The 17,095-nt window shown below is 37.3% G+C and overlaps 1 protein-coding gene across 7 annotated transcripts in view; it reads left to right on the top strand.

The window, feature by feature from the left end:
* ABCC9 (ATP binding cassette subfamily C member 9) overlaps window positions 1-17,095 on the top strand; it is a 164,455-nt gene that overhangs the window by 63,751 nt on the left and 83,609 nt on the right. For all 7 annotated transcript variants that reach the window (XM_037845658.1, XM_037845659.1, XM_037845657.1 and 4 more), the window contains 2 exons: window positions 8,901-9,009; window positions 14,036-14,140. In XM_037845658.1, coding sequence (XP_037701586.1) covers window positions 8,901-9,009; window positions 14,036-14,140 — 214 coding nt within the window. The remainder of the gene's footprint in view (window positions 1-8,900; window positions 9,010-14,035; window positions 14,141-17,095) is intronic.

Here is a 17,095-nt window from a genome sequence, read left to right on the forward strand (position 1 = left end):
TAAAAGGGGGTTTATTTGGTTACACGGTTACAGTCTTAAGGCCATAAAGCGTCCATCAACAAAGAGTACCTTCACTGGAGAAAGGCCACTGGCACCCGGAAAACCTCTCTTAACTGGGAAGGCACGTGGCTGGCGTCTGCTCCAAGTTCTGGTTTCAAAATGGCTTTCTCACAGGATGTTCCTCTCTAGGCTGCAGTTCCTCAAAAAATGTCACTCTCAGTTGCTCTTGGGGCATTTTTCCTCTCTTAGCTTCTCCAGAACAAAAGTCTGCTTTCAAGGGCCATCTTCAAGCTGTCTCTCATCTGCAGCTCCTCTGTCAGCTCCTGTGCATTCTTCAAAGTGTCCCTCTTGGCTATAGCAAGCTCATTGATTCTGTCTGAGCTTATATAGTGCTCTAGTAAACTAATCAAGGCCCACGCTGAATGGGCGGGGCCACACCTCCATGGAAATTATCCAATCAGAGTTATCTCCTACAGTTGGGTGGGTTGCATCTCTGTGGAAACACTCAAAGAATTACAATCTAATCAACACTAATATGTCTGCCCACACAAGATTGCATCAAAGATAATGGCGTTTTGGGGGCCACAATACATTCAAACTGACACACCCACTAACATAAATGACATTAAGGTAAACATCTCTTTGTTTCTTTGAACTTTTCTCTGATTATTTTCGTAAAATAGATTAGTTCTAATAATGTGATATAATAAGAAACTTACTATAAAGTTTTTTTCTTTCTCAACTGATGTCATTTTCTTTATTGGATATTAATTAATCAAGATACATCACCAAAGCTCAGTTTCAGAAGAGATGTAAATAACACTGCTCCTCTAATATCTATAAGGAGAAAGAGAGATCCCATTTCATGGACTCATCTCACAGGCTAGTTGATTTCAATTTCTCTTAAGAGAAAGTGAGTGAGGGCATTCCAAAATTGACTACATTTTATGCTTGTTTAGAAATTTTTAACAGGGATACAAGGTGATCGTGTACTGTTAACCAAAAAGGTATATACCACCTTTAAGGTCCTTGATGAATATGACATATTGCTTTCCACTGTGACAGATCAAATTCTAGTATTTTTTAGAAATTTTTATGAATATGGTCATAATGTTTTCCACGGAATCTGTGCTAATGTATACTTGCACCAACAGTAACAGAGAGTATTCACATCAACACACATTCCTATTTTAATTTTAGTTTTAATCTGGCAAAAAAAAAACACACCCAGGTTTATATTCTCTGAAAATGGGAAGACTTACAAAACCACCCAGTATTTTGCTCATTTAAAATATGCTTCTATAGTGTTTCCAACCAGTGTGAATTTTGTCTCAGACTTACAGTTACCCACAAGAGTAAAAGAGAAGTGCTAAGGGGATGACTGTTTCCCCACAGTTTCTGCTTGTATTATATAAATAAATAGGTACTAAACTACATTATTCTGTATTGTATATACCATTGTCTGCAGAATGTTATACTCTATTATAAAACAAGACAGTCTTACAGTGGTATTTTGTTTTTTGCCGCAAGATCTAATAAAACCTCCCTTTTTGCATAAGCAGTCAATATTATATTTATAATGAAATGTAATCCTTGAAAGGAATACCAATACTGAAGGAAAATTGGAAAATCGGTTTAAAATTTGAAGTATGGTTTTTCCATTGACAGCAATGCAGATATTCAGAACACCTGAATCTCCAACTTTAGGCAATAATTTATATTGGCTTAACAATAGCTTAAAACCAAATAGCATTAAAGTACATATAAATTATCTTATTATAAAGTTCTGATAGAATATGATACTATAACATGGTTTCAATCCTATTCTTTAAGATGTGTCATTAATAACCAATTCTGGAGCAGAGTTTAAAGCTCAGGCCCTCTGGCCTTCTGAAAAATGTACCGTTTACTAACTGACTTTTGTAGCACGTCTTCCCAGTTAGGCAGTGCTGTGGAAGAGAAGCTACTTTAAACAATAAAATTAATAAATGTCCAGAGCCTCCTAGTTTGGTCCTCATTTTCATTTTCTCCATTTGACAGCAGTGTCTCTCATGGTTGCACTTTTAATTGGAATTTGACTTTGTGCTACAAATGGAAATGGAAAGCAGTTGATGACTTATAAAGGAGAATTCCTTTGCAGGCAGGAGGTGATCAAGCATCAAAAGAGCTTTAAAAGTTGAAAAAAAATTATAACATCCATGGTTGTCACCCAAATCCATAGTATTTAATTCTGCTATAGTGAGTGGATAAAATTCCCTTTATGTTTCTGCATAGCACTCTCCTTCCGTACATCCCAGGGAAAAGGCTTTTGCCAGTTTGATAAAGACCAGTCTGTTTTCAGGGCTCTGATCCCAATTTCCCAAGCCGTAGGCCATACAGAATCTGCTTATAAAAACTTGCTTTGCTAAAATGAGTTTCCGTGGTTGATCTGTGGGTCTTAGAGAGATGGTTGGTCAACCGCTTGTGTGCTGGTTCTGGGATCCCAGATGAGCAGTTTCTCACTGTGGACTGGACTCGGCGTTTTCTTCTGTGTGGAATCCGTGATCGGTCTCGGATGCCAGTTGGCCTGAAACCAGTTGAGCAGCCTGTTTATAATCGGGGACCTTGGTCAGCTGATTTTGAAACCTCCTCCTCAGGGCTGTGGAAGTCATAAGTTCTTTGCTGCATTTTTCGGTACATTCAGAAGTTTGGTGGGTTAGAATGGGGTAGGGCGTATTCCCAAACTCCCGTTATATGTGCATGTAAGAGACTCAGAATCTTTTCTACCAGAGGAGAATCCAGTGCCATGCAAAATTCTCTGCTATAGGAACATTCTTTGCTTCCTTTTTAAAATGTGAGTAAAAGTTCTCATCATGGAGCTCTCAGTAGGTACACAGAGTGGAATGGAGGAGAGATGCAGGTTTTCTCCTCCTACCCCAGCGCCCTGCACCATTTGAGATTTTTGAACATTTTATGTTGAAGTAATCCAGTCTACATTTGCAAAGTAGAGTGAAGAATTGAAGAAAATGTTCCTATTATCTAAATTATTAAAATATTTGAAGTAAGAGTGATTTTTCAGGATGCTTGCCATATTTCTGCACTTTGCTTTATTCGTAAGGAAATAATTTATGTGTTTTGCTTTTCTGAAGGAGAACCTAAGGATAATCTGCAGTTGATACGTTGTATCCTTTATAAATAACTTGAGTTTAGGTTTTCTGATATTTGATGTATAATGCAATATCTGTGTCCAAAGTTGTGATTTGCCAAGGGAAAAAGGGAAATACAAATCCTTTGCTTTGTTGGAAAATTAATTTGTGTCCTTTCTCTCATGAACCTCTCAAAGAAATGTATGCTTTGCTGATCTACTACATTTACCTTCAATTAAAAAAAATTTTTTTACTGAAATTTATCATAGAGCATGCTTACATTTTGGCCTAGTCCCAGTATTTCAGTTTACAAAATTTCTGTAAGAAAAACATGTAGCTGCCAGTAACAAAATCAGTTATTCCCATTTAATATAGCACCTCTCCAAGTTTCTCAAGCTGTGTTTAAACACTCAAGGTGAAATTTGAGAAGTGAAAAAAATAATACGTGTAACTAAAACCTTAAATATTTTTGTGAATTATCTAAACAAATGAAAAATTAGTAAAATACTGAACTAGGAAGATGGTGGAGGCAGGATAGCAAATTGGTTGCTATCAAATATACCTGCTTTCAAATTCTGGCATTGCTGTGAGATTCTCATTGTTGATCTTTAGCACTTTTCTTAGCCTTTCTATAGTTCAATTTCCTCCTTGTCATATTAGCACAATAATACCTCCTTCTTTTGGTGGTTGTGAGAATACATTAAAAGTAGCCAGCATGTTGCCTAAATATTTTTAGCATTTTACAAATCCCTATTTTACTAATTTTCCACCATTTTACTAATTGCCATCCCATGCCTCAGAGAGAAGTCCTCTGCCGGTCTGCGTTCATTTATTAACACTTCAGGCACATCGTTAGGCATTAGGGATTGTAGAGATGAAAGGCAGGGGAAATCTGCCAGGAGTCCACAGTCTCATTGGAGACCCAGGGAAGGGAAACTCATTATAGCCTGTTTTTTTGTGCTCTTACAGAGCTATACTCAGAATGCCATGGGCCCAGAGGTGAGGCTCTTTGAAACTTACTGAGAGAGAAGGGAGACAGCCTGTCAGTGAAAGTTTAAAGGAGGTGGTGGTTTCTTTATAGAACACTAAAAAATTGGTAGAATTTGGCCAGTTGAAGAAAAACAGAAACATTCTAGCAGAGGGAGCAATATATGGGAAAGGGAGGAGTAAGTATGTGAGACATCAGGCAACTAAAAGTCGTCGAGTATACTGGAGACAAGGTTCTGTTGTGGAGAGTTTCAGGGATGATGCTGGAGAGTAAAATCCTGATGAGCTTGTTAATGATGCTTAGGATGTGACAGACAAAGGGATACCATTTATTATTTCAGGTAGAGGATTGTTACATGAATAGATTTACATTTTAAAAATATGACCATGATAGTGTAATGGAAATTGCTTCAACCTGGTCAGGAATTGTGCATTTTCTACTTTAACTGTTTTACCTCTGTGATTTCTGAAAGGACTTCATATGTACAAGAAATGCTTTTAGTAATATGTATTTATTCATTTATCAGGCATTTTATTGTGGAATTACTATGTGATATTTTAGTCATTGGATTGGATTCTGAAGATGAAAATATTTGCGTTTAAGAAGTTCTGTCTAGTGGTAGAGATGGGCATGGAATCAGCAGTAACCAAATAACAAAATAGTGGTTCAAGGAGGGTTCCTTAGCCAGAGAGCCTACAATGATTGGGAGCAGGGGAGGGTAATGAAAGGGAAGGGGAAGGCTCAGAGAAGAGTTAGTGTTTTGGGGTCCACTGGTGTTCATTGTAATTGGAGTTCCAAAGGTTTCATGAAGGGGAGAAAAGCCCGCACCCCAAAATTATGCCAGGAGCACTGCTTCCTGATGTTCGGGGAGAATAGGACTCACTCACCTCCCATAAAAGCTTCAGTAAGATTTGTGTATATACTAGAAAAGTGAAAAGGAGAATCGAACCAACAGACTTTACTTAAATGTCTGCATCATTGGTTTATTCCTTCCTTGATTTATTCAGCAGACGTTCATTGAGCATTGTGTACCAGGTGCTGCTAGACTTTGAGTTACAAAGGCAAATGGGCCTGGTTCCTGCACATCGCCTTGTGTGCAAAGACAAGATTGTTTAAAACGTAGTTCCTTGGTTATAAAGATGTGCTCCTTAAAATCAAATCTCTTCAAAATACAAGAACAGAATAACAATTAAAATCTATAGATGTAAAGAGGGGTTAATGACTGTTTAAGATGAGTAAAATGCCATTTCATGAGGCATTTCTAACCCTTTCTTTCAAGTCTATACAGTCAGGCTTTACTGACAAAGACCCACAGGGAGTGTCCAAACCAAAGTCCTTAAATAGTGATCTCTTCTAGTTCCCTGAAAGTGCAACTTGGAAGCTAATAATCAGACTGCCCTAATGGATTCTGTCTACTTTTATGTTTCTGATGAAGGGAAGCAGTTTCTGGGGCATGCAGTTTCTTCATTTGATTAGTCTGTCACACACACACACACACACACAAAACAAACCGTGTAGACCTATCTGGAGGCACTTAACTTGACTACAAGCACACATGAAATTTAAATATTATCTTTAATTTTGAACATACAGTTTATAGTTCCCTATCAAAGGTGTTACTTCCCCTGTAGATGATGCCACATCTACCAAGCTAATTTGTCCACTGTCATCATCCTAGCATGCTAATAGGCACATTTATTTTCCCCTACAACTTCAAGGAACTTTTCTTTGGTGTATTATTTTTATTTATAGGAAGCAGTTTTCAAATCATGCTATTGTTTTATTTGTTTAGCTTTGCTTTTTTTTAATTGAGATTGTTTACATACCATACAATTATCTACAGATCCAAAATGTACAATCAATTGCCCATAGTACCATCATACAGCTGTACATCCATCATCATAGTTAATTTTTTTTCAATTTTTATAACATTTTCATTACTCCAGAAAATAAAGACACCCAAAAAAAGGAAACTCAAATCCTCCCATACCCTAACCACCGCCCCTCCATTATTGATTCGTAGTATTGATATAGTACATTTGTTACTGTTGATGAAAGAAAGTTAAAATACTACTAACTGTGGTATATAGTTTGCAATAGGTATATATATTTTTCATATATGCTCCTCTATTATTAACTTATAGTTATAGTGTCATACATTTGTTCTTGTTCAGGAAGAGATTTCTAATATTTGTATATTTAGTCATGGACATTGTCCACTACAAGATTCACTGTTTTATACATTCCCGTCTTCTAACATCCAGCTTTCCTTCTGGTGACATACATGACTCTGAGCTTCCCCTTTCCACCACCTTCACACACCATTCAGCACTCTTAGTTATTCTTACAATGTGCTATCATCACCTCTGTCCATTTCCAAACATTTAAGTTCACCCTAGTTGAACATTCTGCTCATAATAAGCAATCGCTCCCCATTCTTTAGCCTTGTTCTATATCCTAATAACTAACATTACATGTCTATGAGTTTACATAATATAATTAGTTCATGTCAGTGAGACCTTGCAATATTTGTCCTTATGTGTCTGTCTTATTTCACTCAATATAGTGCCCTCAAGGTTTCTGTCAACCCATTTTTTTAAGACGGTTTTGTGCACACACCATACATTCCATCCTAAGTAAACAATTGATGGTTACCTGTATAGTCACGTATTTATATATTCACCACCGTTGCCACTGTCTGTATAAGGACATCTCCATTTCTTCCACAAAGGAGGAGGAAGAGTCAAGAAAGCAGAGAGACAGGAGAAAGAGAGAGAGAGAGAGAGAGAGAGAGAGAGAGAGAGAGAGAGAGAGAGACAGAGAGAGAAATGACATCTAGGAAGCAACAAAAGGAAAGACAGCATTAAACTAAAGTAGAATAAAGAGTCAGATGACAACATCGCCAGGAGTCCTGTACCCTTCCCCTATGTCCCCCCACCCCATATGCATTTAGCTTTGATATATTGCCTATGTTATTTTAAAGGAAGCATAATACAATGTTTCTGTTAACTATAGTCTCAGTTTGCATTGATTGTATTTTCCCCCAATCCCGCCCCATTTTTAACACCTTGCAGTGTTGACATTCATTTCTTCTACCTCATGTAAAAACATATTTGTACCTTTTATCAGAATCGTCGAGCACCCTAGGTTTCATGGAGTTACACAGTCCCAGTCTTTATCTTTCCTCTTACCTCTGGTGTCCCACATGCTCCTACCCTTCCTCTTTCAACCATACTCACAGTCATCTTTCTTCAGTGTACTTACATTGCTGTGCTACTATCTCCCAAAATTGTGTTCCAAACCTCTTATCCTGTCTTTTCCTATCTGTCTGTAGTGCTCCCTTTAGTATTTCCTGTAGTGCAGGTATCTTGTTCACAAACTCTGTCATTGTCTGTCAGAGAATATTTTAAGCGCTCCCTCATATTTGAAGGACAGTTTTGCCAGATATAGGATTCTTGGTTGGTAGTTTTCCTCTTTAAGTATCTTGAATATATCACCCCGCTTCCTTCTTGCCTCCATGGTTTCTATTGAGAAATCTGCACATAGTCTTATCAAGCTTCCTTTGTATGTGATGGATTGCTTTTCTCTTGCTGCTTTCAGGATTCTCTCTTTATCTTTGACATTTGATAATCTGATTATTAAGTGTCTTGGCATAGGCCTATTTGAATCTATTCTGTTTGGGGTATGCTGCGCTTCTTGGATCCATAATTTTATGTCTTTCATAAGAGATAGGAAAGTGTCATTGATTATTTCCTCTATTATTGCTCCTGCCCTTTTTCCTTTCTCTTCTCCTTCTGGAACACCCATGACACATACATTCTTGTATTTCATTTTGTCTTTAAGTTCCTGGAGACGTTGTTCATATTTTTCCTTTAGCTTTGCTTTTGAACCTGTGATACTGGTTGGAGAAAATTAGAATGGGAGGGGTAAGTGGGCCTAAGTTTCTTTTGCCTAATGTAAGGAGTCCACGGTAGAAAATGATTGCAAACCGTTCTTCTAGAACAGGGCTTCTCAAACTTTAAAGTGCTTAGGAACCACTAAAGCATCAAACTTTAATGTGAATCTTGTTGAAATGCACATTTTGACTCAGTGGTCTGGGATGGGGACTGAGAATCTCCATTTCTAATAAACTGTCAGGTGATGCTGATGCATCTGGTGCTTGAACGACATGTTGAGTAATAAAACTCTAGTGAATGTCTCCTTACCAGGTTCAGAAAATATGTGTTTGTCATATATAGTACTTACGCGAGGAGAGTACTTAAGCAAGTACCACCTGAACTCTGGTCAGACAGCTGGGTTTTAATCCCAGATCTGTGATTTATATACTAAGTGGTTTTTGGCAGGTTACTTAACCTCTCTGTACCTTGCTTCTCCTCATTTTGCAAATTTGTAAAATTGGAATAAGATTACCTCCCTCATTGATATTGTCATTTTTACCCAACCTGTTCCAACTTCCTCTCCAACTTTACTGTCTCTGACAAAGAATACAGTTGTAAAAAAAATTTGCAGTTAGGTCAAATGAATTTAGGGTGACCAGCTCACTGTGGTTGCTGGGACTTTTCTGGTTGTAGCACCAAAAGTTCCATGCCCCAAGGATTCCTCAGTCCCAAGCAGTTAAGGACATTTGGTTGTTCTCACTGAATTCCCAGTTGGTCTTTAGAAATGACTCAGAGGCAGTTCACTGAACATGATAATGAGTGGGGAATAAAATTAAGTTTATTTTAATAGAACTTTGTAAATGGTGGTTTTCTTTTTAACACTTATTTGTGTGTGTTTGCTTTTTGCAGTGTTCAAAAGCTGAATGAGTTTCTCTTGAGTGATGAGATTGGTGATGACAGCTGGCGAACTGGGGAAGGTTCTCTTCCTTTTGAATCCTGTAAAAAACACACAGGAGTTGTAAGTACTTTTCTTGTTATGTAAGCTTTAAATGGAAACCACCCCAACAGAATGGATGGTTCATTATGGGTGCAATCAGGAAAATTGTAAGCTATTATTTTTTACTGTATATAAAGAAAAATTACCACTTACTTATACAACAAGCCTTACAAGTCTAAAATCAATAAACAAATGTACAAAAATGAAAGGATCATCCCAAGAAAGACAGCATACATTCGATTCAAAAGGAAATTGAGAGGTTATTTAATCCAAGCTTACTACAAAAATAATACGAAATAGATTACTACTCTCATAGCATATTCTTATAATACCTTTTAGCTATATTGTAATTGATGGTTTAAAACTGCTTTCTGATGCATTATGACTTTTCCATTTTATTACCTAATATTTTAATTTTCCAGATGAATATATTAAGTTTGCAGGTTGTGTAACATAAATAAGGGCATAAGATTAGTGAGTGCCATAGCTGAAATTAAGTGTGTTTTGTAACTCTTGAACCTATTTATTCATCCATGTCACAAATATTTACGCAGTATCTACATAAAGCCTGGAAACATAGTGAATATTCTTTTGTCATGTATTGAATGTTATATCAGTAAGCCATTTATTATGTATTTGTCTGGGTTTCCAGACTTGTAGACTGTCCTGTACTTTGTGGGATGTAGCTGTGAACAAGGCAGGCAAGATCCTTTCTCACAGAGCTTACAGAGGCAGGGATCAGATGACAAACAAGTCAACAAATGAAATAATTTTTGTTAGTGATGAAAATAAATCAGGGGATTAAAGAGGGACTGGGGTGCTCGAAGCAGGGTGGTCATTTTCCAGAAGGCCTCTCTGAAGAGTTGGCATTTAACGAGCTGAGACCCAAAGGAAGAGCAGGGACCTTCCTTGCAGAGATCTGGAAAAGAGATTCTAGGCAGAGGAGCTAGCAAATGCAAGGCCCTGAGGTGGGAGTTAATTTGGTGTGTTCAAGCAACTGGGGGCACTGTGGTTGGGGTCCAGTGAAGAGCGGTAACAAGGAAAGGACAATGACCAAGGGTCTTGTAGAACATGGAAAGAGTTTAGATAGTATTCACATGCAATAGGAAATCAGCAGAGGGTTTTAAAGTAGAAACTAATATAATTTTGTTCATATTTTTAAAATATCACTCTGGCTACTAGGTGGAGAGAAGTCTGGGGGCAAGAGTGGAATCAGATCAGTAAAGAGGTCATTGTAATGATGTAGGCAAGAAATAATGGTGGTTAAGAGGAGTTTTCATTTCAGTTGTAGTGGATGTGGAGAGAAGTGATCAAATTCCGTATACATTGTTGAGGCTGAGCTGGTCAAGACTTGCTGATATTGGATGTAGGGGGTGAAGGAGAAAGAGGATTCAAGGCTGAATTCTACATTATTGACTTCATTGTTGGGTAGATGACAGATCATTAATGGAAATCAGGAGGCTGAGAAATGAGCAGGCTGGTGTTGAGGTAGACTCAAGAGGTATATTTTACTCTTGATAATTTTGAGATATTTATTTGACATCCAAGAAAGTAGGAGTCAGTGTTGGAGATAAACATTTAGGAGTCATCAGCCTTTACTTGATATTTTAATTCGAGACTGGATTATAATCCACTTTCTCAAAAATTCTGAAGAAAGTCTTTAAAATTAATATGTATATTTCATAACAGTAAAGTAGAAAAATGTTATTCCAAAATAAGCTATAAGCTAATATTAGTTATCCATATCAGTATCATTGAAAAATATGAATTTATTTTACCCTTTATGTGGACCAAACAAAAACATATAGGTAATCTGACTGGAATGGATTGGGCCTCAGGAAATCTTTGAGGGAGTCAACCTATAGTAAATTTTTATTTACATCATGTTTAAACATGATGTGAATTTTAGCAGTTTTAAAACTGCTAAAATAGTTAAGATGAGCATTTGGCTATATTTACTGTTTTCTTCTGCTTTTTTAAAAAAATTTTAAACCGCAAATTTTATTGAGAAATACTCACATACCATATAATCCATCCAAAGTATACAGTGTCTCACAGTATCATCACTTGGTTGCACAATCATCATACTCAATTTTAGACCATTTTCATTGCTCAAGGAAGAAAAATAAGATAGACATAAAAAAGAAAACCCCAATACCCTGTCTACCCCTATTATTGACCCCTAGTATTAGTGTGCTACACCTGTTACTGTTGATGAAAGAATATTAAAATATTACTGTTTACTGTAGTCTGTGACTTGCAGTAGGTAATTCTTCACCATATGCTACTCTATTATTAACTCTTTGTACAAATGTCATACATTTGTACTAGTTCATGCAAGAACTTATTTATATTTGTAGTGTTAATCAGTGACATACATGATTCTTAAACAATCCCTTTCAACCAAGTTCACCTAGAATCCAGCACTGTTACTTAATAATCTCAACAATTTTGGCTGTAGAATCTCCATGGAGAATTAGTGACATCCTATAGCCAACGTCTCTTCAAATTACATCTCATTATCCGTTTCCAAACATTTAAGTTCAACCTCATTAAAAATTCTGTACATGTTAGGCAACTCTCCCCATTCCCTGGCTACTGTCAGTCTCTAGGTAACCTATATTCTAAGTTTTATGACTGTGAGTTTACGTATTCTAGTTAGTTAATATTAGTGAAATCATACAATAGCTGTCCTTTTGTGCCTGATGTTTCACTCAGCATTATGTTGTCAGGTTCATCCATGTTGTTGCATGCTTCAGGACCTAATTCCTTCTTACTGCTGAATAAACAAAATGGTATATATACATATGGCGGAATACTGTTCTCTTCTGCTTTTATGGTTTTTTATTTATTTTATTTTCTGCTAAGTTGTTTTATTGAGCAGGTGTGATTTTGTCTGAGAAGGTACTATCTCCCATGCTTATAAACACTGTAATAACCTTGCCTCAAAATGCTTTTCTGTTGTCTGGACATGGACACAATACATTAGAGTATCTGCACATTTAGACAGCAGGAAAGTCAAGTGTTTCGTTAGAACCAGCCTCATCATACTTTGGATGATCCAAAACTACCAAAGAGCTTATTAGGTCATCTTTCCAAGATGTGTGAATGGGCAGAGAAAGATGTAGGAGGTCATGTTCGTGGAGTTAGGGAAATTTGAAGAATCTTTTGTATTAGATGAGGGATAGAAGAAAAATTCAACAGAGAAAAGGTTTTTGCAAGGAAAAAAGAATCCCCTTTTCAAAAGCATCCGATATCTTAGGGTTATTGAAACCAGACTGTACCTCTGGTGCCATTCATCACTGCTGATAGGCCAGACTACAAAAAGACAAACTTTAAAACAGAGTGAAAAAAGCTGTGTGTTTTAAAAGAACACTAACGGAAACTCCTTCTTGAGAGAGCTTGAGATGCTGTGTATTCTGTAAAAGCTTAGAGTTAAGTGGTTTTGGCTATAGAATCTCCATGGAGAATTAGTGACATCCTAGAGCCAAAGTCTCTTCAAATTACATCTGTGGAACTTCGACTCAAATCTCTGTCAACACATCTCCTCTTCCCACCCTCTCCTTAATTTTGTGGAGTATGAAGTCATTCCTTTTGGACCTCTAGGGGAATACTACTATGGAATTAAGGACTTTAGAAGACAGTGAATCTTACTATAGATATAGAACTGTTTTGTGAGGAAAACACACTTATCTTAAAGGTTAGTGGTTTTCTAAAACATCTCATGGAATGCACTTTCAGAGTCATCTGTGAGGGCTGTGGGAAATAAACAAAACTGAAGTCTCTCTCCTTTGTCTTTTAGTTAAAATGTATCGAGTATAACCTATGTGACAGAAACAGCTGCTAGTGCTTTACTTTAAATCTCAGTGGCTTTTTAATCTGTGTATTTATTTGCTTGTAGCCTAGCAATGAACTATTTGATAGTTTGATATTGTGTTGATACACCAAATGATGGAAATTGGAAGAGCAATATCTTGTTCAGATCTAAATTACTGATAATTTCAGTACATTCCTAATTCCCATAGTAAAACTCAATGGGTTTTTCAAAAAAGCTAATTCCAGGCAGAAAAAAAAAAAAAAAAAAAAAGAAGCTTCACAGTGCTGAAATCCTTTTAGCTTTCATAAGCTCTATAAAGTGTTAATTAAGGCAGATTATTATTTATGTTGAAATGCTTGCTCACTAGGTTCTTAGAACAAATTTTGAGCTTATGATTTTCTTTCTAAATTAGAGGTTTACAGAGGCAAATTTTCTAACTTTTCTCTAGCCATATGTGGAATAGAGCTCAACATGAGTGAATGAGTACATTTCTAGGTATTACCTAACTCAGGTTTCCTTTAAATATGTCAAGACTATCAAACCTCCTCTGGCATCTCTTTTTAAAGGATGCTTTAGTCCTTGCACTAAGAACAGCTCTGTAACATTTCAGATAGACTAGATCATTCTATAATATTTATGAATCTCCTTATGAAAAATACATACTTTTGGGCAAAACATCCTCAATCCTGATACTTTCTCACTCCCCAAACATCCTGGGTGATGTGTAGCTCAATCTGATTTATGTCCGTTTAGAAGATTGAAAATCCCCATGATTCAGAGGATGATCGGTAATGTTCTGTTGGGATATTTACAAGCGTGATGGCCTCACAGGGGACTCTATCTTGACCTGAGTTAATCTGATTGCCTTTCTATATGACACACATTTTTTTTTATTATTATCTGGGTAAATTTAGCCATATCGCTGAAGAAAGAATATCCACCACCTAGCTTGGGTCCCAGTACTTTAACTTTCTTCATTTGTAGGTATCACATCTTCATATTTTCATTTTTCTTTAGAGGCTTGTGAATTAGGTTTAAAATAATAGTTTAACATTTTTTCATTATTACTTGTTCTTTTTTGGGGAAAAGCCATTGAAATAATTAAAATATGACATTCGCTTTTTATATTTCATTTTTCTTGGAATTCAAGTTAAGAAGTAGCAGCGTGAGTTAAAACCTGTTTTTCCGTAATGCTTCAACTTGTGTTCTTTTTCTCTTGGAATGCAACAGTCAAAAACTATAAACAGGAAGCAGCCTGGAAGATATCACCTGGACAGCTATGAGCAATCAACACGACGTCTACGTCCTGTGGAGACAGAGGATATTGCAATAAAGGTTATTTTATTTCATGGATTCTTACGTGAATAGAAACATTTACGTTACTATATTATAGTGAAGTTCTGAGAAGAGTGTCCTAAATTGTGTCTCAAAAAATCTCTTTACAGTGATCATTAATCCTAATAATGTTTTTAAAATATTCTGATGAGTGTATAATTCTCTGTTCTTCCTTATCTCCCAACCACAGTTTTTGCTACAGCAGTACATTTTGATAGCTGGCGAACAAGCCTTTCTTTTGAACCTGCGTTAGCAGTAGCCAATGTATTTTTCTGATACTTTTATGTTTCCCTACCAAGTAAATTGATTTATAGAGGTCACCATATTATAAATCCAATTCTTAAGGAAATAAAGCAGATCAGTAATTGTCTGCAAGCAGTAAAGGCTTAGACCAGTGTCGCATGCATTCACCCAGCTTCCCAATATTGCCTCTGATCTAATTTCAAACAGTCTTTGTACCCTTCCCAGGTATGTGTGGGACACCACAGGAACACCTGCTGGGGATTGATGGCAGGGATAGGCCCCAGGGAAGGGACAGTGCTGCCCAGGGCCTGGGACAGATGCCTTCAGCAGTCAAGGGCCTCTGGACAAGGAGGCCTCCTGAGTGCTGGGAACTAGCCCTTCTAGAAAACTAGCTGCATTGGCTGCTTCAGGCTATTGAGTTTACACTGCTCTGCCCATTCTAATCAGAGGGAGACTTGGTGGGGTGGAGTGTAGAGCCATGAGCCACATTTAATTCTCTCTCTCCTTGATGCCTGCCCCAATCCCTGCCCCATAAAAGGTGCCTACTATTTGGAAAAAAAGGTGTTACTGAATGGAATAAGCTAATGCTAGCCCTACCTCTGCTATTAATTTGAAGTGTGACATTTTGGCCAATTATTTTACCTCTCTGAGCCATGATTTTCCTATCTTAAAGTGGAGACGCCATTTTAGCAGTCTTAATTTGATGGATAAAATGACATATCACATACGAATTTTAAAGTGCTGTGGTGGTTCTCAAACTTGGCTGTACATGAGAATCCCCTAGAAAGCTTTTAAAAAATATATGTGTGTGTGTGTGAGGCCTGGGCATCACTTTTTTAAATAGCCCCAGTAGTTCCATAGGCGTTTTTCTTTGGTTTATTTGTCTGTCCAATATCTCCTTCCATAGTTATTATAACTTTATAATAAATGTTGATATCTCTTAGAATAAGTTTTCAAACCTTGTTGTTTTTCCTAAGTATTTTAGCTAGCTTTGGTCTTTTGGGGAAAAGAGGCTCAGGGGCTCTGGGCTTCAGGGGCTCTGAATTTTTCCTTCTGTTTTGACTTCATAGTTCCTTGCTTATTTATTTGTTGGGTGGCAAGGTCAAACAGTTAGTTAGGGAAGCCAGTATTTTAATTCAGATGGGTTGAGATGTAAAACTCTTTTGTAAATGGCAGGAGGGAATGGAAGTATAAATCGCAGACAGAAATTAACTTTAGCTCTCTTCCATTTGTATTGTTTTTTAATTAGAGAAATCGTGGGTTCACAGAACAATCGTGTAAAATACAGGATTCCCATATACCACCCTGTTATTTACACCTTACATTGGTATGGTGTATTTGTTACAATCAATAAAAGCACATCTCCATTACTCTTGAGTGGAGGTTGTTCCTTCTTTGATATGTGTTGTGCCAAATTGGGAGGTGACATTACATTCTTCTAGTTCTCCCTGCTGCTTTCAGACTATGTCTTTCCCCTCTCACATTTTTGTGCAGCCATGGTATTTTTTACTTTTTCTCATGTCTGTTGTCAGAAGACCTCATAATCACTCCTCCACCTTCACTGAACATTTTGGTACCTGTTTCCTAGTCTACCTTTCTACTACCATAGAATGTGCCACCCTTGGATGTGATTTCGACTTCTAGGTGCACAGCCAGTCTAGCAGCCCAGCCCGGAAATCCTTCAGTCTTCCATCACTCCATCCCTACAACTTCATTTGTTTTCATTCTTAGTCATCACCCGAAACTCCTCCCCCTCTGAAATCTTCAAGTCTAATGAAAAAGTTGGTTACTGATGACAAAACCCTGACCCTCCAGCTTTCTCGGGTATGCACCTTCAGCATCACTTTTCTGTGACCTCATTGAAACTTCGTTAGCTTGAGCACCTTCCTTTTCTCCTAGTTTATTAGTAACTTTGTAAACAACCCAACCCTGTGCCTTTTCTACTTCTATAACCGGGCTGCTGAGTGCTTTGGAGAAAATGATACAATGGTACAGTTTGTATGGTGACGGATTTATTATCTCCAACCTCAGCTGACCCTCAGTAGTTCTTGGCATTCCTTTTATATGCCTCTCATCAGCGTTATTTTCCATAACCTTTTCAAATGTCATCACTCTTTCCCTACCTGCTCTTATTTCTCCTTTAGTGTCCTTCTTCTGCAGATAACCTAAGTTCCCAGTTCACACCTAGAGGTCATCATGTGGGAATAGTCTCAACTCCATGCTGAACCTTTCAAACTCATCGATATTTTCATCTCGTCTTGGCTCCTTGCCTACTGTCTCAGAGGAAAAAAACATCCCTCAGTCTGTGATGCTGTATCATCTCTTTGAGAGAGGCTTAGCCAAAGTATGGTAAAACTCTGCCCCAGCCAACTCTGTTCATCGTTTCCCACAACATCATTTATAGTTTTCTAGTCCTTGGCCTTTTCTTACTCTGATTCTTTACTCAAAATTCCTTAATTGAAATTCAGTATATTTTCTAAAACTAGCTTAAAGGCTTCCTCTTCCAAGAAGTCTTCTGACTCATACCTGACACAAATGATTTCCTTTCTGAATTGCTATTGCACTTAATGTTATCTGTCTCCTCTATTTGTTACTTAGCCCATACTGTCTTGCATTGTTCTTATTTGTGTTCATGGTTTAGTTACTCAACTGATGGCAAGCGCCTAGGGAGCAGGGAGGACATAATATACCTTCTTTGTAGCCCACACCAAT

Source organism: Choloepus didactylus, chromosome 8 (assembly GCF_015220235.1).
Source record: "Choloepus didactylus isolate mChoDid1 chromosome 8, mChoDid1.pri, whole genome shotgun sequence".
Taxonomy (NCBI): domain Eukaryota; kingdom Metazoa; phylum Chordata; class Mammalia; order Pilosa; family Megalonychidae; genus Choloepus; species Choloepus didactylus.